Source organism: Emydura macquarii, unplaced genomic scaffold, assembly GCF_026122565.2.
Source record: "Emydura macquarii macquarii isolate MOO-44397 ecotype Brisbane River unplaced genomic scaffold, CSIRO-AGI_Emac_v2 contig_587, whole genome shotgun sequence".
NCBI classification, from domain to species: Eukaryota; Metazoa; Chordata; order Testudines; family Chelidae; genus Emydura; species Emydura macquarii.
The window spans coordinates 10,526,476-10,551,665 of NW_027130724.1; the positions used below are offsets into that span (position 1 = coordinate 10,526,476).

Sequence of the window (25,190 nt, forward strand, 5' to 3'; positions counted from 1 at the left end):
GCCCTTGCGCAACAGGCCAGCCACGCTCCGCCCCTCCCCCCAGTCCCCGCCCACATCACCCCTCTCTCCGCCCCCCTCTCACCCCTCCCCCCCAGCCGAGCCACCCGGCCCGTCTCCAGTCCTCAGCGCTGTGCCCCCGCCCCCGCCAGGCCCCGCCCCCAGGAGGCGGGCTCTCGGGCCCGGCCGGGCCGGAAATGAGCGCACGGCGGCGGCGGTTGGGGAGGGGACGGGAGAGCTGCGGGCCGCCTGCTCCGCTCTGGTCGCGTCCCTCTCCAGCGAGTCTCTCCGCGGCGGCGGTGGCGGCGGGAGGAAGGCGGCGCAGGGACGGGACATGGTCGCTCCCGCGGGGCAGCGGTGCTGCGAGGTGAGAGCGGGCCCGCTGAGGGGAGGGGGGGCAGGAGACGGGAGCCCGCTGCCCCCCGCACGGGATGCGGGGCGCCCGGCTCGCCCTTCCCCCGGAGCTTGGGGTCCCATCGCCGGCCTGTCCCGCAGCCGCCCGGGCTCCGTTCCCGGTGCCTGCCTGGCCCCTGCTCGGCACTTCCCCCCCACCCACCCCGGCGCTCGCGCTCAGGAGCTGCCTTGGTTCCGCTCTCGCTCCCTCCCTCCCTCCCCGCAGGCTCGGGCCTCCTGCTGCCTTGGGTGCCTGTCGGGGCCAAGCGGCGCAGGGTTGAGCGGGTGCCGTGACACCCCCCTCGGGGTGACTTCCCGCCTCGCAGGGGAGGGCCGGGCTCGCGGGCGCCGCGGGGCACCCGGCAGACGTGAGCCCGAGGTCTGGAGCCGTCGCTGTAACTTGCCTACATTCGCAGCCCCGCCGTCTGGCTTTTCTCTTCCTTGGGGTCCAGTTTGCCTGCGGGTGGCCGTTCATGAGCTGCCATGTAAAACGTTTAGTGACTTCTCCTTGTTAATTGCATTTTTTTTTCAAGCAGCGGAACGACCTTTTCTCTATTTTCAAGATCTTTACCGCACAATCTCTTGAATAACATGTTTGCATTTGTGTAACATCCGGTTGCATTTCAGAGAGTGCATATGTATGTATGATAGTCGGGATGCAACCTAGGGGAGGGATAGGGGTCAACTAGTATATAGCATAGTAGGCAACCAGAAAATTTTTTGGCTTGGGTGGTTACTGAGTCAAATGTCTACTCTTATGTAAAGTAACATCCAGTCTTTAATGTCAGTGCAGAATATATGGGACCTCAGTTGTCATCTACAATGCTCACTGCACTTAACTTGGTTTATTATATCTTGGATGGCTGAAGAGCTTTAACTGATCACGTGTGGGTGTGTGACCCTGTTGTTCCAGATAAGTTAAACATTCCAACTCTGATGCTTAAACCACTAAGCTGTCTCCTTTTAAAGTACTTTTTAGGCATGCAATCACTTTGCACTTTGTAATATGTAGCTTTCATCAAGGTCGTCTTCTTTACTGAAGCCCTAACAGGAAAATATTTATACTATCAAAAATATATACATATTTTATAACATTTTGAAAACTGTTCAGTGCTTGGGGAGGAGAGAGGAGTGAAGGGGACACTAGCAAGGAAATACCTGGAAGATGGAAAAAAGATACAGAAGGTGGAAGAAAGGAAAATTAGTCCTCTGGCAATGCTTATTAGTTCAGAATGGAGTTCACTCCCTCATTCTGGCAGAGGCAGTTTGCTTCGCACTGACTGACTTCATCACTCTATCTGATGCAGATTAGACCTGAAAGGAAGGTTTCTATGATGGCTTTGAGGGAAAAAATAGGTTAAACTGGGTTATCAGGGCCTCTCCAGAAAAATGGAGGGGAGAGGGGCAATCGAAGACAGGAGAAACTGAAATAAAGTGCAGTGAGGAAAGACTAGAAAAGACACGATGGGGCAAGGAAGTTACACCAGTAAAAAAGTGGCTGGTGGAAGGTTAGACCCAACAGAAAAATGAATGCTGCTTCTAAATTGGTGAGGTATTCAATTTTTTCTGTTGACTAATAATCTAATGGTGGTGCTTTTAAAGGAGTATAATCACCTTAAAAATTGTGCTTCAGTCTGAAAATTGTTTACCTGATGTTACTTGTAATAACACCTAGAGAGTATCACAGTAAAGAGATTAGACAACAAACAGGTTTTTTTGCCCCCTGTTGGTTTACTTTGTGAATTTGACAGTGCTTTATATAGTCATTTTGGTTTAATTTAAATCTTGATCCTGCGGGCGGATTGTCTGAGGTGAGCTCCGTGTTCTCAAGGAGTGCCATTGTTGATGGGGCTCTGCGGGGCAGAACTGTTCACCTGCACAAATCAACAAAAGTAGGAGCCAGAGCCTTAGTCATTTTCCCCTTTCATGGGGGGACTTTCAGCAGTAAGCAAGGAGCAAACCACTTAAAAATAGGGAAATGTGGTTGTAAAACCACAAATTGGCAGAGGCCCTTTGGAGCAGATTTAATATTGAAACTTAATTTAACTTACTCTTGATTTCAAATTGATAGTGTTCCTTAAATAGTATCTCTGCCACCCCATCTGATATCAACTGTCAATAACTAGCTTGTTGCAATTGACAAGTGTTTGTTTTACCCCTTGTCAGTTCCTCATTCTGGTAATGTCTCAATGTGGTCTGAATGTATTAAACTGGATTTGAAATTAATTTAAATTACTGGAGTTAATGATATCACTGAACTCCAACCAGAAAAATACCTTGAAATGTAGTGTTACTTCTGTGTTTTGGGGGTGTGTGCTCCTATAAACTTTTAGACAAAGTTTAATGGCACTTATGAAGAGTTAACAAATCTTGATATAGTAAACAATCCACTGTATGGTTGTTCCTTTTTTTCTTTAGCATTCCAACATCCCACTTCTGTAAAATGCAATATTAAGTTTTGATTTTAACCTACTGAAGTGGGAGAGGAAAAGCTTTTTTTTTGTCTAAATTTTATGGGAGACTGTCTTTTAGTATTTGGTTGGTGCAGAATTGTAGGATTCCATTTTTATTGGGGACAGTACCACAAAGTTTAAAAAAAATCTTGTTAAAAATATAAATCAGTTGCTGCATGGATATGTGGATCTAATTAACAAATTGCTGTATGTATTTTAAAAAAAGAGGAAATGGAATTTTAACTGCTAGCCTAGAGTTCATTATTTGTACCACAACAGTCAATGACATCAGCTGTTTAATAGAGCACTCTTTGTACCTTTTTATATGTGGAAGGAGCAGTATGCATTATTGCAGGGAAATGCAGAAGTCTGGACTCTACATTTGGCAAGTAAGTGAAGAAGAAAATGTTTGCTAAATGTAGTTGTAATGATTAAATCTACACATTCTGGAAATGATTTGGAACAAAAAAATGTTGGCATTTCAACATGACATTTTTGTGGGAAGGTTTACTATTAGAACAGTTATTGTGGGTAGGGGGAAGCTGTGAGAAATTTAGTGCATAGCAGATGTGTCCATCTTGTTTTATTCCAAGTGATCATTTGTCAGCATTGTAACTCATCCCAAAACTTAAATAGATGGGGAGGAAGACAGTATGTTTTCATGTTTCATACAACTTACAGTATTCTATGTATTAATTTGGTATCAATTAAAAAATGTATAGTACCTATGTTGCAGATTTCATAAACTATATATAGCAGGTGGGAAGGAACTAGAAGGCTCAGGACGCTGGCAGTAGGATATAGTTACTGTAATCAGTTCAGACCTAGACGTCTGTACTGACCGAATGATATCGCTTCATGGTTATCTAGGTGAAATGAGTTGGTGTAAATTGAGTTCATAGCATACAGGTTTCAAGAGCATGTCTGACACTTCTCTTGGCAATCTCAATCAAAGTACAAAGCACTGATAAACATAGTAACTGACCTACTATTGTCCTTACAGGTAGTCCCTGTAGGGATGTAGAGATGGTAGTTTTGGGGCACTGAAGTTTCTACTAGCAAATCTGTACTATATCTAGTGCCAGTGCAGATTTTTCTGCACTATCTAGTGCCCTTAGTCTTAAGGGCTCATAAGTCAGCACCTTCCATAAATCAAATATTTGTTAATATATAATACTGACCTGTGTATATCAACAGTGCACCTGTTTTAATTGTCAGAAGTTAGTAACCAACAATATTGTTTGGCAGTCAGATAAATGTAGAACTAAATGACCGAGTACCATCTGCTGATTGTAAATGAAATGTTGTATGAATTTCCTGCCTCAGGGAAACTGTCTGCTGGAGCAAGTAGAAATAATTTGGCTATTACAGCTGTATCTGCCTTAGTGCACTGCTTACAGGTAGCCATCACAAAGCTATATATGTATTTAAATTAAATTCAGGACTGTGGCTCACAGTATCTTCTCTTTCTAAGGTGTTCACCCTGCTGATTTTTTTCAGTGTATTCATTATGATGGTGTGCATAGAACAGAGCTGCTGTGCCAAAGAACTTGTTCTAAAAGTACAGGCAGATATAATCAAGGACCAATATTGCTCTGCAGCAAGACGCATGCATTTGGGGGCAATCTGGAGGTTCTTTGACCACTTCAAAAAATTAAATTTTTAAATTGTATTTTATATGTAAGGATTTCTCTTTTGCTAAAATGTCATGCTGTTTGGTTATCACCAGTTCAGTACTGCTGGATGTACAATTAGTGGGAGTACTAGAGTGAACAGGGCTCATACTATACGTGGAGCAGGTCTATGCTAACCAGCATCTTATCTGTAGCAGTGCTGCCACTGGTGCTGAACCAGCAATAATGGAAGGAAATATTAGCATGTGTCCTGTTATGAATGAGGCCAGGCATGTATAATTGCATCAGATTAGAAGATTTTTCTTTGTGACCATAAAAGCTAGACTGGAGCTTGGATATCATAGTGATGGGTGTGATAAATTTTCTATTCAGATTCTTCTAACTTTTTTTTTAAATGAAATCTTGGATGCTGGAGGATGGGTTCTAAAACACATTCTACAACTGTGAAATTGCATAGTATGTGGGGTTCTAGCCTAATATATGGGGGGGGCGAGAGGATCATAGGGAGAAACAGTGGCTAGTGATAACTTTGCCTGGAATACTTTGTAGGGTTGTACATGTGGGTTTTCAGAAGGCTTTAGAAAGAGAGCTTGGTTGTTGTGGTGGTGGCGGGATTGAAACACCCACTGACTTGGGAGTGGGTGGAACACAAGAGAACCAGTGAGGAATGAAGTTTGTGTGGAACCGAAGGGGATGTAACGGGATGATCATGTGCGAGAAAAACATCCTGCAGGAGAAACATTAAATTTTGTTTCTGTTAGGACGCTCTTTGTCAAGCAGTGCTAGTAATAGGCATGACAGTGAAATGGAAAGAATCCTGATCAAATGCATCCAAGTGAAATAGGCTAGAGATGCCACTGTTTCATAATGCTGCTGCTGCTCCTGGTGTTTTGGTTGGAGAAGTATTATGTAGGAGAAGAATCAGAGGTACGGTCTTAGTGTGGGTAGGCATGTTTTGAACATGCAGGAGATCTTGCATATAAAGAGAAGAAAGGGGTTTGTTCTATTGTCTGAGGCCTTGTCTACACTCAAAAATATAAGTTGACATAATATGTCAGCTTACAGCCGCTGACGCCCATGCTACCCTCCTTGGGTTGGTGGTGTGTGTACTCACCAGGAGCACTTCCACCAACCTAAGAGGGGTAGTGTAAGGAGCTGAGAGACTGGACTCTTAGCTCCCTGCTGGGAGCCCCACAGGCTGGCTCCTGACAGACACTCCGCTGGCTCCTGACAGGCACTCCCCCCCTATTCCCTGCTAGTAGCCAGTTCCAGGCTTCTCCCATCCACAGTGGGAGCTGGAGGAAGTTGTCAGGGGCTTCCCTGCTCCCCGTTCCCAGGGAGAAGCAACCTGGCCCTTCTCACCCCCAGGGAATGGAGTCCTGGTGCCCTGGCTTCTCACCCCTCCTGCTCCCCCTCAGGAGCCAAACCGTGAAATTGACAAGACTGCCTGGTTCCTACCTGGGATCCAGCAGAGCAGTGAAATTGACATGTAAGGGGGGCACACTGTCTATATTGACACTGCATCTCCCTAACTAAGTCGACAAAAGTCCTATACCTCTCATCCAGGTGGTTTTATTTTGTCAAAACAACAGGGCAGTTTTGTCAGAGGGAGAGGCGGTGGAGGGGAGAGGATTAGTGTGTACACCAGCACAGTTTTGTCCACAACTCTCTAGTGTAGACCAGCCCTGAGTGACAGCAAATTAGAGTTCTGGATGACACTTTGTCCCAGTACTGAGAGAACCTGGTGTTCCTGTAAAAGGTAACACTTGAACTAGTACAGAGTCAGGCTCTGCAGAATTATATCTGTGTTTACTTTGGGTGGGGAATGAACGTCATTTTAAATTTTTACTTTCCTAACATGCAACAACATAAAGAACAATATGAACTGAAAGTAGGCTCGTTTGTACGCAGACTTATAAAAGTTTACATAATACCTCATTTATAGTCTCTCTACCTCTGAAATATCCACAGTAATTTACAAACTGGGTGTGGCTAGGTGTGGCCTTGGTGCCTCTATCAATGGTATAGATTGAAATAGCTGAATAACAATGCAGCATTTAAGACAAGTGAAGACTCCTGGAGCAATTGAAACTGCAGATGAAATCCAGGTAGAATGCAACTACCCAAATTGGAATTTGGCTGGGACACAGGACTAATGCCTTATCCCTTGCAAAGTGTCATGGGAATTTACAGGATCTTGGTTTTGGCTCTGATCCAGAGGATGGCACATCAACCCATGCAACATCTGGCCATTGCTTTAAAACTGATTTAAAGGAAGTAACACTGTCTAATGAGTTGTCAACATTGTAGCACCTAGGAATGAGTTTGGAGGTCTTTCATTCAAATATTAGCCAAGCCTGATGCCTGCCCAGTTTTTGAAATCTGAGGCTTCGTGTATGTGCAGAAGTTGCACCTGTTAAATATTTTAAAAACACTGTAGCAAAACAGATGCAAACCCCTGTGTGGACACTTATTTCAGTTTAACTTAAACTTTATCCTAATTGACTTAAGCTAAACCAAAATAAGTCTCTCCAGGGGTTTGCACTAGTTTAACAAATCTGCTTACAAGTATACTACAATTAAATCAATGCATTGTTTGTGTGGTGATTAAACCTCCCACAGGCACAGCCTGAAGCAGAATGGCTGCAGTCTTTCTTTCAGAGTTAGCTTTGGCTAACTAGCTACTGTGCATCAGGGCATTACTTTAAAAAGAAGGCTGGAAATGGGCCTATGAGTTACCATCACTACTTTATTCAGTGCTGGGGATTTTTAGAACCTTCATGGATGGTCTGATTCCTGATAGCTGTAAAGTTTCTTGTAGACAATGACTGACGATAAAATAACGTACATTGTGCTTGTGTACTGTTGTGCACATCAGTGAAATGGATGATTATAAATAAAAGGTTAAATAAAAATTGTGATCAATACCTCATAATTTTGGAACAGGAAATTGCTGTCCAACTCTGTTTAAGTAGATCACAATTTATTAAACGTAATGTGAGCATATGGTGAGACCGCCTCTTCTTGAGGTAATAAGATTTCTGTGCAGAAGAGACATCCTAGTGTTTCCAGATAAGAAATTAACTGGGATTTGAGGAGCATTCAATTAGTTAGAAGTTTAAAATTCTGGAAAAATGAAAGTACTCTGGAATTAATTATTCCTTATCTGGATTTTCCACTTACAGTGTAACAGCATATAATTAATTTTAACTGTATAACATTCTGTTGTTTTGCATAGGCCTACCAAAACCAGAAAATTCCAATTTAGGAATACTCTGTTCCTGCCTTATCTGTAGCAGCTGAAACGACAGGCTTATCTTGCAGTTTCCTCACTTCTCTGTTATAACCTTAATATTGATACAACTTTTAAAATACTTTTCTAATAGTCAGTTTTATAACATTATCTACTTGGAGATAAGTATTGAGTAAACAGATTAATGTTTATGTCTGATTCCTTTAAGTATCTCAAAGTATTGCTTTTAATTTGGAGCCATGAAAACAAAGGTTGCATAATAGTTGGCAGACGTACGGCTTACTAAATCTAATCAAATAGCAGAACACTTGCTATAAATAAGTTTACTCATTCTCATCGATAGAGACAGATTAATTCAGTCCTGTCAATTGGGAAAAAGTAATTTATTTTTTGGACGCTGTTCAGTGTGAAATTCTGCTTTCATATGTTGTCTTTAGAATATATAGTAGAATATATATAGGGAAAAAAAACAGCCATTTGGTCCCTCTGGGTTCCTTCCTCTTTCTTAGTGATGTGGGGTGGAATATTCCTTTCTGCTTCTCTAAGTGGAGAGGAGCAAAAAACCCACAGTCTTAGGAAGAGGGTCAATTTTGTGGCATCCTTCCCTTGACCCTACAGAAGTCTCTATCTGGGTACTACACCTGGATTAGATTCTGTGGGTTGGGACAGGGTCAGAGCTTGAGGTACAGCCCCTCATGCTGACATCTGGTCCCACTCCATGGTGTTTTTGTGGGAATTAATGCTGATCTCATCAGCTATCTGCATTTTAGCGCTGGAGTTGCCCTCAGATAACCCTGCCTTTTTGGGGGGTGGGGTGGGAATGGTTTATTTTTTCTCTTTGGAAGTTTGGAAGTGGGGGCATGAAGAGTTAGAGCTGGTTAGTGGGGTGACTGATCCAAACTTCTGGGAGAAATTGTAGCAAGGAAGCAAAGAAACCAGGTAAGGTATTTGCCTTGTACCTTTAATCAAACTTGGTTGTTAAATCTGTTTATAAATAAAACTGCCTCATTGTCCATTGATTGTATTCTTCAAAAGTGAGGGCGATAATACTTGTAGCAAATACATCCCAGAGCTATGTGGACATAATTGATGCTAATACATAGATAAAAGTATACAGGTGTCTGAGTTCTACTCCAGATGCAGGGGGAAATCAGCAAAGTGGAAAAGGGGAACTGTCGGATTTCATTTTCAAATAAAGTATTGCAATCAATTAAATTTAAAAAACCAGAAGTATTTAACAAATGCCATTTATTTGAATGGAAAATTGTGCTCTTGAAGGCACATAGGTGTAGTATCTAGTTTAGAACTACATTCTGATGCATTTGGGTGCAATATATTGCATTAGCTGAGATCAGAGCAACAATTTTGAGTCTTTCAGGATTACTTCCAGTGTTTGGAAGACTTGACTGAAACCACAGTTACCTTTAGCTGTTGGCTAGGCCCAGAGCTTTCAGTGAATTCCAGCTGTCACAAACACCTTTCGTGAATTTCTAACACAAGATCAGTAATAATGCAGGCATCTCTCATTTCTCTTGCCCTGGGAATTTAAACTTAATGCTGTGAATCCTAGTGCCTGAGAGAAGTTCCACTCTGATTACTCACCCTTGTGTTAGCCAAGGTTGCTGAAGTTTAACTAGGGACTCTTAATTGCCTTCTGAATTTGATTAGCTACATATTCAGGCGTTCTTCACTCTGATAGATAAGAGAAATTTTGACATGTTGTGCAGTCCACATTCAAAAACCAAGATAGACATTCTGTTTTGTATTAGCTCAAATTGAGGGAGCATTAGCTCTGATATATTAATCATATGAATTTAACATTAAAATGTTGGCATACATGAAATCAAGTCCTGTTAAAGCTATTGCAGTCCTATCATGTGCATTTGATTTTTTTTTTTTTTTCAAACTATTGGAAAACAGCAGTCCAGTATAGCCAGTGATACAGAATCTGAGAACAGGTTTAGACATTTGGTTTGGCTAACTGAATATCCTGTCTAAAGACAAGCCTTATGTGTGCAATGACAGAATGTCTGCCTGGAAAAAATAAAATTAAAAAGGAACTCTCGCAGACTTCCACTAATACACTTCTATATATCCTTCTTGGGCTATCAGATTTAATTGGGTTTTCTGTCAGTGAAAGTATGCCACTATTGTTGACTACTTCATTGTATGGATGTGATTCGTGATGGAAGATGATGCAATATATCTTGCGAACTTGTAAAGTCATTAAAAGGGTAGACAAAAATTTTGTGTAAGGATGGGCTCTTTTATATGTTGCTGATTGTGGATGTATTTATATTGCAACAAGTGTGTAGCACTGCATCATACTTCTGAGAGCCAAAATATTGGGGGCTGATATCAAATCAGGGCCTAAAAATGTCCACTTGCCCATGGAGAGTGGGATGCTTTCCTAGGAAAAGTATGAGTACGTAAGTCATCAATTTCTTCAAAACTTAAGCTTTTCTTATTTTTATTTATTTTAATTCCTTCATAGTTTGAAAATAGCCTTTGTAAACCGCTTGCAACATTCTTTCTAATTCATCAGAAACATCAGAAAATGTTTCTGCTGCTCTTCATTTTTCCAAGCAGCACCAAAGTGAAATTGGTGTAATTTTTGACAATTGCTGCTGCCCAAAGCGTTCTGAATAGTGGCAGCGAATCTGTGGAATCTTGTTAGCTTTCTCAAGCAACAGCAGAATAAGTACTTAAACTCAAAGCAATTTTCCTGCTGCTATTCTGGAGCCTCTGGGCAACAATGAAACTATTACAAATTGTACCAATTTCACACTATTACTCAGCTTTCTCAAGCAGTAGCAACAGTGCCTGGAAATATTCAGAGGATGATCAAATAGTACAGGCCAGGGAAAGGTAAAATAATGGATACCTATCCATTCTCATAGCACCCAAAAATCTCTGGTATTAAGGCAGAGAGAAACAGAATACTTTCTCCCTTCTAGTAACCTGGGGGGAAGGAGATGAGGGATAGAGCTTCAAATCCATCATCTCTGCACATCTGTTTAACTAGCCAGCAGCTGGCGTAAAAGATTTAGCGTCCAATCTTATCCAATTCAAACCAGGAACAGCACTCTATCTCCTCAGCAGCTGGTGTTAGAAATAACTAGAAGGCTAGCAGTCTGTGGCTAGTAGGTTCAGTCCTTCAATAGGTGACAGTAAACACTTCAAGAGAACCCTCTCCCAGAGCAATGCGCACTGTGGGCATGCAACTATCTCTCATTAACCATCAGTACAGTACTCTTTGCTTTCCTGGAGAATTTCTTGATTGCAAAGGTATAGAATGGAACCAATTTTTGTAAAATAACTAAGGGGTATAATGTATAATTCACCACAAATTTCTATGTTTCAATGATTTTCTAAAATTGTTCCTATGCTCCTTATGATTTATCTGAAATATCTTTGGAGTAGGAAAACAGGTAACCTTCTGAGAAGCAGTGTGTGACAGCCATAATAACTCATTTTGGACCATATATATTTTTTAAATGTGCTGGGAAGGATGCAAAATATCTGTTAGTACTAAAAAATATATGCATGTTTACGGAAATTGGTGATAGGATAAATTTTCAAAGAAGTGGGTGCAACGCTCCTCTCTTTAAACTTCACAACTGGAGAATCCCATTAACATGCAAGCAACCATTAGCATAAACTAGTTTTAAGCCGAAAACTAGACTTTGGAGGTGGAGAAAAAGGCTTTATAAAACCTAATATAAATAGGGAACTCTTTCAAAATTTCAATTTAGCATTCTATTTTTCAGCATTTCCCTGGAGTGTTGTCAACCCAAACATCACAGCAAAACCTGACATCAAGTTGACCTATATTCAAGTTGAGTGAAATGTAAAAGAATAAACCAGTGTAAAGAGGAAAGTAAACTTAAAAAATAATAAACAAAAAAAATCAGTAAGAGACTTTATATGGGTGTGTTGTGCCCTTTGAATTATGCCTTAAATATTTTCTCCTTGTGTATGCATGTAATGTTTTAGCTGGAAGAAACGCATAGGACCCGTATTCCTTCAATATTCTTGGACATGGGCATTAAGGGAAAATCAGTTTAGAGAGAAAGTTAGGTTGAAATAAAGAAGGAAATAGAACTTAAACTAATCTGTAGCTATAACACGTTGAAGCTGCTAAATACAAACTTTAAATCTAGGGCTCTCAATTTTGTTGCAGGTTTAACATGCTGAGCCTGATCTATCCATTGCCCTGCACCTTGCATCTGTGCAAAGTGAGTGTGAAACACTTTTTCTGAAATGAAGTATTTTATATCCATTTTACACTGGAATACACAGCTGTGTAAGGTGCAAGGCAGTGGGGAACTGATCCACTTTTTTGTAGCATGAATCTTTATAAAGTATCATAAGCTGGTGGGGTGGATCAGTTGGCTTAGCAATCAAAACATTATTCAGTGCAAATTTCTTCCCAATGGCTTTATTCTGGAGGGCTTTATACGAAGGGTATGTGGCAAGGGGGGGGGGGGGGGGAGGAAGGGCCTTCGCTCCCCAACCCTACTTAATTATTTCGTCCCTCCCTCTCCACCCGTAGCAGTTTGAAGTCTAGCCATGGAAGCGAAGCTAGATAGTGCCTTTGCCCCAGCACAAACACAAAATTTTTAAAATAGACTTTGGCACAGTGTATTATGCTCTGGGATACCTTGTTGCTTGGATTAAACTTTGAAATATGGTTTGCATATAAAAGGCAAATAAAAGGTTCTGAATTTGCTTTCGTAAGTTTAAGAGGGATCTGAAACTAAAATGATTAGTTATAGGCGTATGAGGGAATCCTTCATATAAGAACTCCTTGGTTTTGGGAATGGGGAATGAAAATTAGTTTCAGGGACTACTTGCCCTCTAGAGCATTCTTTGCCTGTGGTGAAGAAAGTCACTCTACTTTTTCCATATGGATTTCTGCACTACATCATTTTCCCTTCTTCCACAGAAGTAATTATGAATGTAAAAAGAATAGCTTATGAAGAGCTGTTGATTTATAGCTATATGAAATCAATTCTTGATTTACAGACTTTCCATAGCTCAGTAATGGAAATGTTGTAGTGTTTGCTAGCTGTCTGCAATACTTGTTTGCTTATGTGGTACTCTTATTGTTCATCTCAATTCAAAACTAAATCACCTGTAAATTCTTAAAGGCAGTGACTGTCTTGTATGTACAATGCACAGTACATTGCGGGCTCTACAACAATTATAAATAAGCTTTTTGGCACTGGATGTTCCTTACCAAAACTAATTTGTTTGCTGCTGGAGCTTTCCATGTATCAACTTCTGTCACAACAGGTGTTCTTTTAGGACATGTTGGTTTCTCTATGTTCCTTTTGAGGTGACCTGCGAAGGAATTTATAAAAGGCGACCTTTTTACTTTTTTGCTGCCTTATAATTAATAAATAAGGCCTGAAAAGTTGAACAACAACAAAACACTTATTTTACCTTAATGTCAGGAATGTCAATTTTGGTCTTTCCTGGCTTGTTGCGGGGTTGGCTTGGGAGCCACAGAGGATCCGTATTACTGAACCTTAACTGAAGAATGAGGGTGTTGAACCTTTTATTTCCTTTTTCCTGAATATTAGTCATTGAGGTTAAATAGATGCAATAAAAGCCTAAAGCAGAGTTATAAACAGCTGCATTAAAAATCTCTTCCTGTCCTTTCCTCAATCACCTCAAGAAGGCTCAGGTTTCACTCTTTTGGCTTATGATTTTATTTCACTAGTCATCTGGACTTGGCTTGTGTGCAAAACTAATTTATAATTTAAAAAACAGAATTTTTTAAAGAAAATTCAACTTTGTACATCATAAGGAACCAAAAATAGGTACAAGTCAAATGTTTGTTTCCTCTTGCAAATGGTTGTACAGTTTATTTAGGAGCCTAATGCTCTCCATGTAGACAGCTTGTCCAGCCCAATAAAGCTATGCTTTAATAAGCAGAGCTTCACGGCTGTTTGTACAACCTCTCTGCAGAAACTTATTATTCATTATTTTTATCTTGGCATTTAATATGCATAATAGCTCAGCTGCTGTTGGTAAAAGTTTTCTAGCTCTTAGAGCTCGTTACAAGTTGTCAATGTTTAATCAAGCATAAAAGAAAGTGGAAATAGGTATATATGGTAAACACTGAAAATACAGACAGAAGACCAGAGTTCTTGTGGCAATCTACTGTACAATAGTGATACTTTTTAAAATGTGTTCTGATTTATTGGTTATTACTGGGAGGCCTTGTCTAATAGTTTGAACGTGGGATTGGGAATCAAATACCAGTCATGCCACTGGTTCGCTCTCTGGCCTTGGGCAAGTCATTTTGCCTCTGTCTTCATTTGTATAATGGGGAATAATACCCCACTTACTTTATATTGCTGTTATGGGAATTAAATATTGAATATAACTTGTATTAGATATATGCTTGTATATGAAAAAGCATTTTTAAATGTTTAATTTAATTATGATGGCAAAGTATGATGAAACTCCTCCAAAGGAAGTGAAATCCTTTATCGTGAGTTCAACATTGCTAATAGTGATGATACATCTTAAGTAAGGTACACAGTGATCATCAGTCTAAGTCCTTATTGCCTTGTTAAACTTACTGGTAACTTGAGAAGCTCCTTTTGGAGTGTGCATCATGAGCATTATCTGTCTTCAATACTCATGATCCCTCAATACACTTGAGGCAGGGAACTAGGTAGCGTATTCATCCTTGCCTTACGTTACGCCTCAGTTTTCCATCTGTATCTCAGATTTCCCGACTTGAACCCAGGCCTCCTACGTTCTAGGGTACAACCTTCGCTAATGGACCAGCATTTCCCTCCAGTCACAACGTAACTGCTCTTAGCATCACATTGCTCATAGCATAATAAATTATTGCAAAGAGTCCAACAAAACTAAGCTCTGAACTGTGTGCGTGTGTAAGTAAAATAAATAACCATCAGGAGAAACAGGTGAGTCTTGATGAATACAAAAAACCGTGTCTTGTTTAACAAAAATCCCATCCGAGTAGGAAAGGTTGGTAACTGGCTAGGAATCTAGAAAATATGGTATTTTGAAATGTAAAGCTGTAAACTTACATTTTACAGCTTAATCACCTCTTTACATATGATGTACTGAGTGTACAAATTATGCCTTTGCATGTCTTTCTAATATTTTTTTCCCCCCCCTCCAGGTCTACTGAATCTATTCTTGAAGTCAAAGGCCAAAGATTGTTAGGAAGAAGGGATTGATCTCTTAAATGGACATCTGCTTTCACGTTATGGCTCAGATATCCAGTAGCAATGGACTTAAACAGCGATCATCTCCTTCGTTGGGAACTGCAAGGAGAAAAGATGTGGACAAAGAAGAGGCATTGCAGATGGAAGCTGAGGCACTAGCTAAGATGCAAAAGGAAAGAGTGGTAATTGATGATCAAATTTTTGAGTCTTTAAGCAGCACCAGACAAAAAGCACAAACTCATAATAAAGAGGACCATGATCTCATGGTGTTTCCGGAGGCTGTTGCCAAAAAAAAGGTGGAAGATAAGTTAAACACCATTGATATAGATAAACTGAGCCATGCTGAACTAGAGAAACTGCTGCTAGATGAAAGTTTTGAATCTAGTAAAGTACCTGCATTACCAGCAACTCCTGTTCTGAGCCCATCATTTTCTTCACCATTGTATATTACCTGTACTGGTCAAAGAGGACAGTGGACACCTGGGCTACCTGGTTCTGTGACTTGCACTTTACCTCCAAATTACCCATCAGCTTCTTACAATAAACAGGCCGGTTTATTTCAGAATGGCTTCCACCCAAGCATGTCCACTTATCAATCTACAGAACCTGTTTATCTTAGTCTTCCGGGACGGTCACAATACATTTCATACCCATTGACGGCTACTACACCTTTCCATCCACGAGGAAGCCTGCCCATATATCCTCCAACGCTCACCCCTGAAATGGCAAAAGTATTTGACAAAATAGCCAGTACCTCAGAATTCTTGAAAAATGGGAAATCAAGCACTGACTTAGAGATGACTGGTTTTAAGTCGATAGTACCTAAACTATCAACTTCAGAAAACTCCAGTGATATTAGTAAATTTGATTGGCTGGACTTGGATCCTCTAAGTAAACCAAAAGTGGATAATGTGGAGGTCTTGTGTAATGCAGAGGATGATGGAAAGATGCCTTCTAGTACAGTTGCAGAAGATCCATGGGATGCTGTGCTACTAGAAGAAAAACTGCTAGTAAAGTGTCATCTTGAAAGAAAAGTGAATGGGAAATCCATTTCTGGGGCAACAGTTACAAGAAGCCAGTCGTTAAATATTCGAACAACTCAGCTTGCAAAGTTACAGGGCCAAACACCACAGGTATTATAATATTTGCAGTATTTTAAATTGCATTGTTAAACTTTCTAATACTGGTTATAATATCTTGCAGGAGACTTAGATAAAAATTTGTAGCTATGTTGTCTTTAATATAAGCCATAAATTAAGTCTTTTGGAAACTATTGGCAGGGATAAATCTCCAAATAAGCCGACAGTCACTGAACTGTTGTGTGTAATTTTGATGATGAATTTTGAATAGTCGATATTGCTCTAGAATAGCCCTAACACAGTCTAGTTAATTTTAAGTAGTTGCCTCCTAAGAAGTGTTCCTAGTTCACTGAAGTTCTGAAATGCATTTGCTATTCTGTGACTCCTTCAGTGAAAGGAAGTGTATGATTTTTGGGGATAGTGGGTGTTTAAAGAAAATTTAGTTTTTCTGTATGGTAACTTCTGCTGTTGTGCTAGGTAACATGTTAGTACATTTATGAAAGTTAATTCAACATGAGGGTCACCTAGTACATAAATTTCAACTTCATTACCTGTAATACAACAATAAGCATACCCAAACTGTTGTCCTTGCTCCTGGAGCAGACACCTCGATGAAAATTATATGCAGATATATCAAATTCCCCATATTCAGAATGAGAATATCTGACTGCTGTAATGAATAGCTGCAGTTTTATGGTGTTTTTGGTTTTAAATTCTAGCTGACACAAATTCCCAAAGCTAAACTTTTACCAGTGGATTCTAATCTCTTCTGAATCACTCCTTAGAAACAGCTGAATGGAACATGCGATCATTATGGACCAAAACTTGCGCCTCCACCTATTGCACATTCATATAGGATTGCTCTAGTTCCATTGTATAGTAGACCTCTGCATGCCAAGGAACAATGCTCTGAGGCAGTAATCAGGAGTTGGGGGTATACTGAGGTGCAGGGGGTTGAATGTGGCCTGTAACTACACAACCTTTTCTTAAATCTGAAAGATGAATGCATAGAGCAGGAGTTCTCAAATTGGGGGTCGTGACCCCTCAGGGTTGCAAGGTTATTATGTGGGGGTCACAAGTACATGCATGAAACAGCAGTTGCTATAAAATATATAATTTTAAATCTAGCATTTTAGAAGATTACACACACCATTCTGTCACAATGTAGGGTGGTATTTACTTCAAAAGTATTGTAAATGTATAATGCAGCAATTATTGTTCCTAAACACACTATATTTGTATTGTCACCACTTTAAGGAAATTGGACTCTGGTGATTGTAGTGTCGTGCATGCAGGTTTGTGGTCTTGAGACTAAAAGGTGGGACTGACACAACATTAGAGGGCTTGATTGTTCAGCAGCTGAAGAGCTGCATTAAACTGCAGACCAATTAGAATGCCGAGACTGACGAAAAGAAGTAATTTATAATTTAACAGATAGAGGCAGGGGCAGTGCTGGGGGGCTTGCGGGGGCTTTAGCCACCCTAAAATTTGTGATTGCCCATCCCGTAGCTACCCCTTCTAGCACAAAGGTCAAATGTTATGCAGAAGTAAGGGTGGCATAGTATGGCATTGCCACCCTTCTGCAGTTCTGCGCTGTTGTGGTACTGCCTACATAGCTGGGTGACTGGAGAAGGCAGCACCGTCACTTTCTGCAGTGCAGAAATAAGGGTGTCAATGGAGCACTAAATTTGCTGTGAAAAGTGATTGACAAAATTTCTTCATGCCCCCACCCTAATATTAAGCAGTAACTACTTAAAAAAAAATTTCTGCCTATAACAATAATTTGATAAAATGTGTTTTTAGTCTAAATTTGAAACTGGCAAGAAAAAGTAAATTAATTTTAAACAATAGGGTTATATAATTTAGCCTTTTAAATAGTGTTAAATGTGTGGGTTTTTTACTTTCTAAGGGAGGTGATCGCACTCAGAGGCTTGTTGTCTGAAAGGGTTCACAAATACAAAAAGTTTGAGAACCACTGAACCTCTTTAAATCTGTCTCAAGGATAAATGATCTATTTTTCCACATTGTATAAATAGACTGTGGAACTCATTGCCACAGGATGCTGAGGCCAAGATCTTACCAAGGTTCATAAGGAATTGAATGTTTTTATAGGGTCAAGAACAACCGAAGTTGTAAATCTTTAAATAAAAACTTTGAAAGTGATACAAAACCTCATTCTTCAAGCCTTAAAACTATTTTATTAGAGATTATGATGATGCCTTCATGGCAGGCAGATTATCTCCCATCTGCCTACTGTGCGGTTTCTTGTGCTTTCCCTGGAAACAATCAGTTCTGGCTACTGTCAAAAATGACACAGGACTAGATGGACCAAGGGGCCAGTTTGGTTTGGCAATTATACCTTTTAAAGTGGCCAGATTTGCTTTCATGCACTGCCACCTTTCTAGAAAATAGTCTTTCATTATAGAATTCCTCATACTTGTCAAAAGAGGCAATACAGTCTCTAAATACTTGAAATGTTTTTGCCATAACTCCTCCTACCAGACTGCAAAGTCACAGAAAAACGGTTAAAGGATTCAACTGCTTTGAGAATTGCTTTGGTATTGCAGCTATTTGAATAACGTCATACACTATCTACACAATGCACAGACAGAATAAAGGTATGGATCTTCTGCTGATTCGTTAGCTTTACTTTATAACAAGTATTTTATTTCTAAGTTTGCTCCATAAAATCTTCTACAGGACTTTGCTCAACATCTTTTTCTGAAAAGAGCATGGTTAGAGGAATCAGTAGCAGAAAATGTTTGTCATCCTTAATTTTCTATTGGTGAAGTTCCTGGCATCTCAATTGGAATGTTTCCTGCTGTTCTGGGCTGGTGGTTGTATTTTGGAGGGCTTCTTCCCCACTATGCTTCCCTTTATTTTGTAAGACTAGAGGTTTGAAAAACTGATGTGTGAGGAATAGAACATGAATATAATTTGGTCTTCTGTGTAATTGTAGTTCTAAGCTTTGAGATCTGTGAACTCACTCTTCCTATAATCTGTATTTAGAGAGACAAAGTCTCCTTGTCTTTACTTCTGTAGCCAACACTTTAACAATGACACATACCAGATGTCTTCCAGAAACAACAGGTTCATCATGGCCTTCAGCCACACTATTATAGCCTGTGATAAATCAATTGCACTAGCTAAATTAGATTAATATTTTAGATGCAAGATCTCCCAAGAAAACCTGGGATGCTACAGGAAGTTTGTGGTTCATTTAATGGCAGTTCTTCAGTCAGTACTGAACCAATGTTCAGCTGTTCGTCATACTTGATAATGACTGAAGGAGAGAAATTTAGCTCAGAGTTGAGCAGCAAGTCCAGCATTTGAAATAGCCTTGGTGACAGTTTGGGCAGGAGAAATTGTGGAGCTGCTTGATATTATGTTGTTGAAGATGGTGCTATTGATATGCTGTGTCTGTGCGTGTCAACTGCCTCGATAGAATAATATGCTACAGATCTCCATTTACATCTGTCTCTAGCAACTTCTTCCCAATTCTCTATTAATATTTGTTTTATTCAAATTCCTTTTCAAAACATCCTTATAGCACAGTTTTTGCCACCCTCTGTCGCATTTCCCTTCCTGAGCTCACCATAGAGGAGAATCTTTGGGAGCTGATGATCTGGCATGCCGACAACATGATCTGTCCATCTCAGCTGCGCAGCTGAGTGTCTCAACATGGGGCATGCCAGCTCTTCTTGGTACCTTGGTGTTTGGAACTTGATTTTTGTCATTTAATTCCTAGAAGCTGCTGCAGATGTCTTAATTGCAGGCTTGTAAGCTCTCTCATGTGTTGCCTATAAAGGGTTATTGTTTCTATAGAATATAGAAGTGCAGTCAGCACCACAGCACGATATACCTTCATCTTAGTTGCTGCAATGATGATGTGCTGATACCGAAGATATTTCAATAATCTTCCAAACGCTTTGGATGCTGACTGAATGTGATCTGCAACTTCTGCATCAGGGGGGTTATTACTAACAGCTGTGCTTCCTAGAGATATAAAGATGTTGGCACATTTAAGAGGTGTGTGTCCCCCCCCCCCCCCCCCCATTGACAAGAACTTTAGGCATGGCATCACTGCCTACATCTTGTGTATTGGATGGTTGGTAAAGAAGTTTACTTTTACTGGTATTATCTTTAATTCGAATTGTTTTGCTACTGACACCAAGCGAGTGGTTATGTCTTGGATGTGCCTGAGCAGCTGAGCAACTAGTGCTGAATCATCTGCAAAGAAAAGTTCTCTAATGCATTCTTCACGCACCTTGCAGCTGACACATAATCTAGTTAAGTTGAACCAATACTCCATCAGGGTATTAGGAATGTTGTGCTGGAGGAGCTGCCATGTTTTGGATGATACATACAATGAATGTCTTGATCACTGGTGGCTATCGGTGATCCTATGACATTTTTTTCCATAGGAATGGACTATTAACCTTAGTCAAACTTCGACTTTAGCAACTACATTCTGCTTCCCTAAATATCCCCCCTGAAGTGTCAGTGGGGAAAGATATTGTTTGTTTGCTTTCTTAAACAGTTGTATAGTATTACTGTGTGATATAGAAGTGGCAATGTTGCATTACAAGGGTATCTGTATTTCATTATTGAAAGTGATTCCCTGTGTAGATTGTACAGTACAGCTGGAATTGAAAGGTGTTGTCTAAATGTAAGTTTACTCTTTTGAAAACTTTGATTCTGGTGTTATCTTACTGGGTAGTTTTTTCTTATTGAACAGTTACTGCTCTCCTTTGTTAAATTCAACTCAAGGATACCACAGCATAGCTTTAAAAGTTAGTGTTTCATCACACTTAATACACAATGTGTTTCCTGACTTGCAGTTCACATGATATGAATTGAACTTTTATCAAGAGTTTGCTTTCCTCTTAGTATGTTAACTTCCTGTTTCCTTGTGCGTGATTTGGTATTGTGTGTTGCTGATTTGATCACCTAACTTCTTCTTAAGAAGCTATCCTGGATTTCTGACAAACTTATGCCAAAGATTTTGTATCTGAGTTATTTAAAGAGACATCATTACCTTGAAGTATAGTCCGTTTAAAAAAGTTGCGAGTGTTACACCTGCAACCGAGTCCAGATTCCAGTTTTTGTAGCTTTATAATCTCTATCCAATTTCCTTAAATTTTACATGGAAACAGGGTTTAGTGAAGTCCCAAACAGTGAAACGAGTAGAATGCTATTAAGTGGCACTCACTCAAATTTGGCCTACCTGGAGTCCCATTACCATGGGAGCTGGGCTAAACCTGAGTGGCACTGGGACCTAAGAGGCTGCAGTGCCGGGAGCAGGGAGGCAAGCCCAGCCAGCCCTATGGGACAGGAGCCACAGGAGCTGCCATGTGACCTTTTGAAACATTCTAGTGATCCAGTTTTGGGTCCCAACCCACTGGTTGAGAAATCCAGGTCTAAAATACACAAAACCATGGTATCTTATGTTAGGTGAAGCTTCTAACTGGTCTTTGGGTTTAGTCCTTTGAATTGGAACTCCCTTCAAAGGATCTCAGATACAAACAATCCTCCCACCCTTACAAATCTTTTATTGCTTGGTTTGGGAGAGTGACTCAAAATATCATGGCATGGGAATTATACATCTTAAACAAGATTAAGACCAATACTTCTGCCCTTATATTTCCCCAGACCGCCAACAAACAAGGAAGAAAATGTTGAGGTTCAATTGCTGATGATTGCAGTCAGCCAACATTATTCATGGTCAGATTTCAGATGAGTTACTTGAATGTTTTTTCCATCAGTGAGACCTGGTTTAATGGTACCTACAATGCCCTGTAACATAGAGCTAGTTCTCCACAGGCTTCTCACTGTAACTCAAATCAGAATGGTTCCTGAAAGAAGCAGAGTAGCAGTCTTGTTATCCTGCACATTGGATTCAAAAGATGCACTACCGTGGGGAAAAAACTGTTTGAATGCATTGATATCAGAGAGACAAAAGAACTAGGTCAGTAATTGCAAGTGAAACAACAAATTCAGATGACCAGGGCTTTCTTCAGAGAGCCAAAACTGCCATCTTGCTGAAAACCCTGATAGCAGGGTAGTATGGCTGAAGGCTGCTACACTTAATATATAAAAAGCTGCATTCTCCATTAAAATAAAGCCAGCAGAGATGAGCATCTTGCTGGTTTTACTACAATATCACTTAACATTTTGTTTAAAAGTCTGTCTTGTCTTTGGTGCAGTGGCACTTCTGGACATTTCAGTTTTGAAATATCAAAAGTTGGCTTCACATGGCACTAAATAATATGAAAAATGTTCTATGTGGAAATAGCTAGTGTACAAAAATTCCTTGCTATGTAACAATGGCTAGAATCCACAGAAGCACAAATGCTTACAGGCAATGTCTAAATTAATTGATAACAGTAATCCAACAGATCATAGTTGGTTAAACAAGGCCTGTCTGTTTGTGGTGAACTGCACAATTCAATGAAGAGCAAATACCAGTTGTTCATGACTCTTCATAGTGTTTTCTTGCACTATTAAGTAGAACATTTTTCTCCTATGGCATGGCCATGTGACAAAACTGTGTGCCTTTAAATTGGAAGCAAATGCATGATTAAAATAACTGGTTCAAAAATGATATGGTGGCAGAAGGCTCTAAAGATAAAGCAATTCCAATAAAATGAGTAACTTCAACTTAATCATATTTATTTGTACGTAAAAGCTTTGTATGTAAAGTAGCTTTATCTGGTATAACGTATGTATATTTTTGCCTGGAGATGAACTTGAGATTTTTGAACATTAAGTTAACTAATAGCAGCTGTTAAAATGTTTGTGCAAGTTACTACGTGAATACAAAATGTACCACTGATTTCTCAAACTCACTTCTATTTTGTTCAGAACCTACCACCACAAAAAGATACTTGTATTTTAGACCTTACATCCAATTTTATGGCTTCTACTTCAATCTTCTATCTATGATTAAACAGTCCCATTGAGAACTGAACAGTAGTGTTTCAGCTTTTTCAGGAGTAACTACAGATCAGGCAAGAGAGTCAATTTCTGCCCTGAGTATTGGGGGAGAGGGTGATGAGGGCAAACAGATTCCTCTGTATCCCTATAAATAGTCTTTCACCTACCTACTTTTGAGATAGTCTTGTCAAGAGTAGGTCTTACTAGCACAATGCTTAAATTCCCAGAGACCTGTTTACACCAGATTATCCAACATTTCTATCACTTGATTAGAACTGGTGTCAATAACTTACAAATATTCACATCACCTCAGGCTGGAATTGTGGTACCACCCCCTTTTAGCCTAAGGCTGAACATGTTTCAAAAAGATCAAGGGGCCTCAGTTAGTACTTGGGGGCAGATTTCTTGCTCTTTTCCACTGCCTAACCAATTCAAAGGAAACTTATATCACCCAAAAATCCCTGTCAGGAAATCCAGACTGTAGGGCCAACATAGCTTTGAGAAGGCTATCTCAGACAAGGAACGGAAATGGCTAGAGCATGTTTCTTCAGCTGGAGATAGCCAAAGAACATCATTCTGAGGAGACTATTGTCCATTGGATCAAGTTTAGAGTACCCCCCAGACTGTTGGTTCAGAGAATCTGAAACCTTTAACTGGTGGATTCTCAGCTGCTCTCTTCTCCCATGTGCGTGTTACCCTCCAGTCTCTGTGTGAGAAGGAAGCTGTCCTTTGATGCTAGGTGCTTTAGTAGAATCAGGCATAATGAGTTAAGCTTCTATCATGCTCTTCCTAGGGCTCCCACAGCATCACAGGGAAGAATGGGATGGAGTAGCCAGAGCTACTCCAACTTTTCCTGTTCCCAAGATGTAGCATGTGCCCAGAGTGAGAGCTATTGGAAGAGACCGCAGTTGCTCAGAGTGGTGTTGGCTCGCATCTGGGTTGCAGTCATGCTTTCATCCCTTCTTATTAGTCATGGGGCTGACTGAAACACTTCAGTTTAAAATTGCTGCAAGTAAATCAGAGTTTCCTGAACACAGTTGCCCTCAAAGACCACAGTGTGGAGTCTCGGGCCACAGGTAGAATATCACTGTTGGTTCAAGGATTGCACTCGACTCCTACAGAATGTTGATGGTTACTGATACTAACAGAAAATGTGCAAATAGCAGAAGTGCTAAATGACTTTGTTTTTTCACCGAAAAGTTTAGTAGTGATTGGACATCTAACTTAATAAATGCCAGTGAAAATGAGGTAGGATCAGAGGCTAAAATAGGAAAACAAAGTTAAAAATTACTTAGACAATTTAGAGGTCTTCAAATCCCTAGGGTCTGATGAAATGCATCCTAGAATACTCAAAGAGCTGAGTGAGGAGATATCTGAGCCATTAGTGATATCTTTAGAAACTCATGGAAGACTGGAGAGATTCCAGAGGACTTGAAAAAGGCAAATATAGTGCCAATCTATAAAAATGGGAATAAGGACAACGTAGGGAATTACAGGCCAGTCACTTTAACTTCTGTACTTGGAAAGATAATGAAGCAAATAATTAAGCAATCAATTTGCAAATATCTAGAAGATAAGGTGAAAGTCAGAACGGATTTATCAAGAATAAATCGTGTCAAACCAATCGAATAGCTTTCTTTAACAGGGTAACAAGATATGTGGATGGGGGGGAAACAGTAGATGTGGTGTATTTTGACTTTTGATACTGTTTTCCATGACCTCATAAACTAGGGAAATACAACCTAGATGAAGCTACTATAAGGAGGGTGCATAACTGGTTGGGAAAACTGTTCTCAGAGAGTAGTTATCAGTGGCTCACAGTCAAGCTGGGAGTGCATATTGAGTGGGGTCCTGCAGTGATCAGTTCTGTGTCTAGTTCTGTTAAATATCTTCCTCCATTAATTAGGTAATGGCATAGAGAGTACACTTAAAGTTTGCGGATGATACCAAGATGGGAGGAGTTGCAAGTGCTTTGAAAGATAAGATTAAAATTCAGAATGATCTGGACAAACTGAGATGGTCTGAAGTAAATGGGATGAAATTCAATAAGCACAAATGCAAAGTACTTCACTTAGGGAGAAACAATCAGTTGCACGCATAGAAAATGGAAAATAACTGTCTACAAAGGAGTACTGCAGAAAGGGACCTGGGGTTCATAGTGGACCACAAGCTAAATGAGTCCAGTGTCACACTCTTACGAGGGGGGGGGAAAGAAAAGCAAACATCATTCT

The 25,190-nt window shown here is 40.1% G+C and overlaps 1 protein-coding gene across 2 annotated transcripts in view; it reads left to right on the forward strand.

Moving 5' to 3' along the window:
* Positions 1 to 258: 258 nt before the first annotated feature.
* Positions 259 to 25,190, forward strand: part of PIK3C2A (phosphatidylinositol-4-phosphate 3-kinase catalytic subunit type 2 alpha) — a 96,473-nt gene continuing 71,541 nt past the window's right edge. The window contains exons 1-2 of one of the 2 annotated variants that reach the window (XM_067540686.1): positions 259 to 364; positions 14,899 to 16,077. In XM_067540686.1, the coding sequence (XP_067396787.1) occupies positions 14,965 to 16,077 (1,113 nt within the window). In that variant the 5' untranslated portion in view covers positions 259 to 364; positions 14,899 to 14,964. Of the gene's footprint in view, positions 365 to 1,170; positions 3,233 to 14,898; positions 16,078 to 25,190 lie in introns of those variants that run through there. The other variant, XM_067540687.1, reaches the window with a different exon arrangement.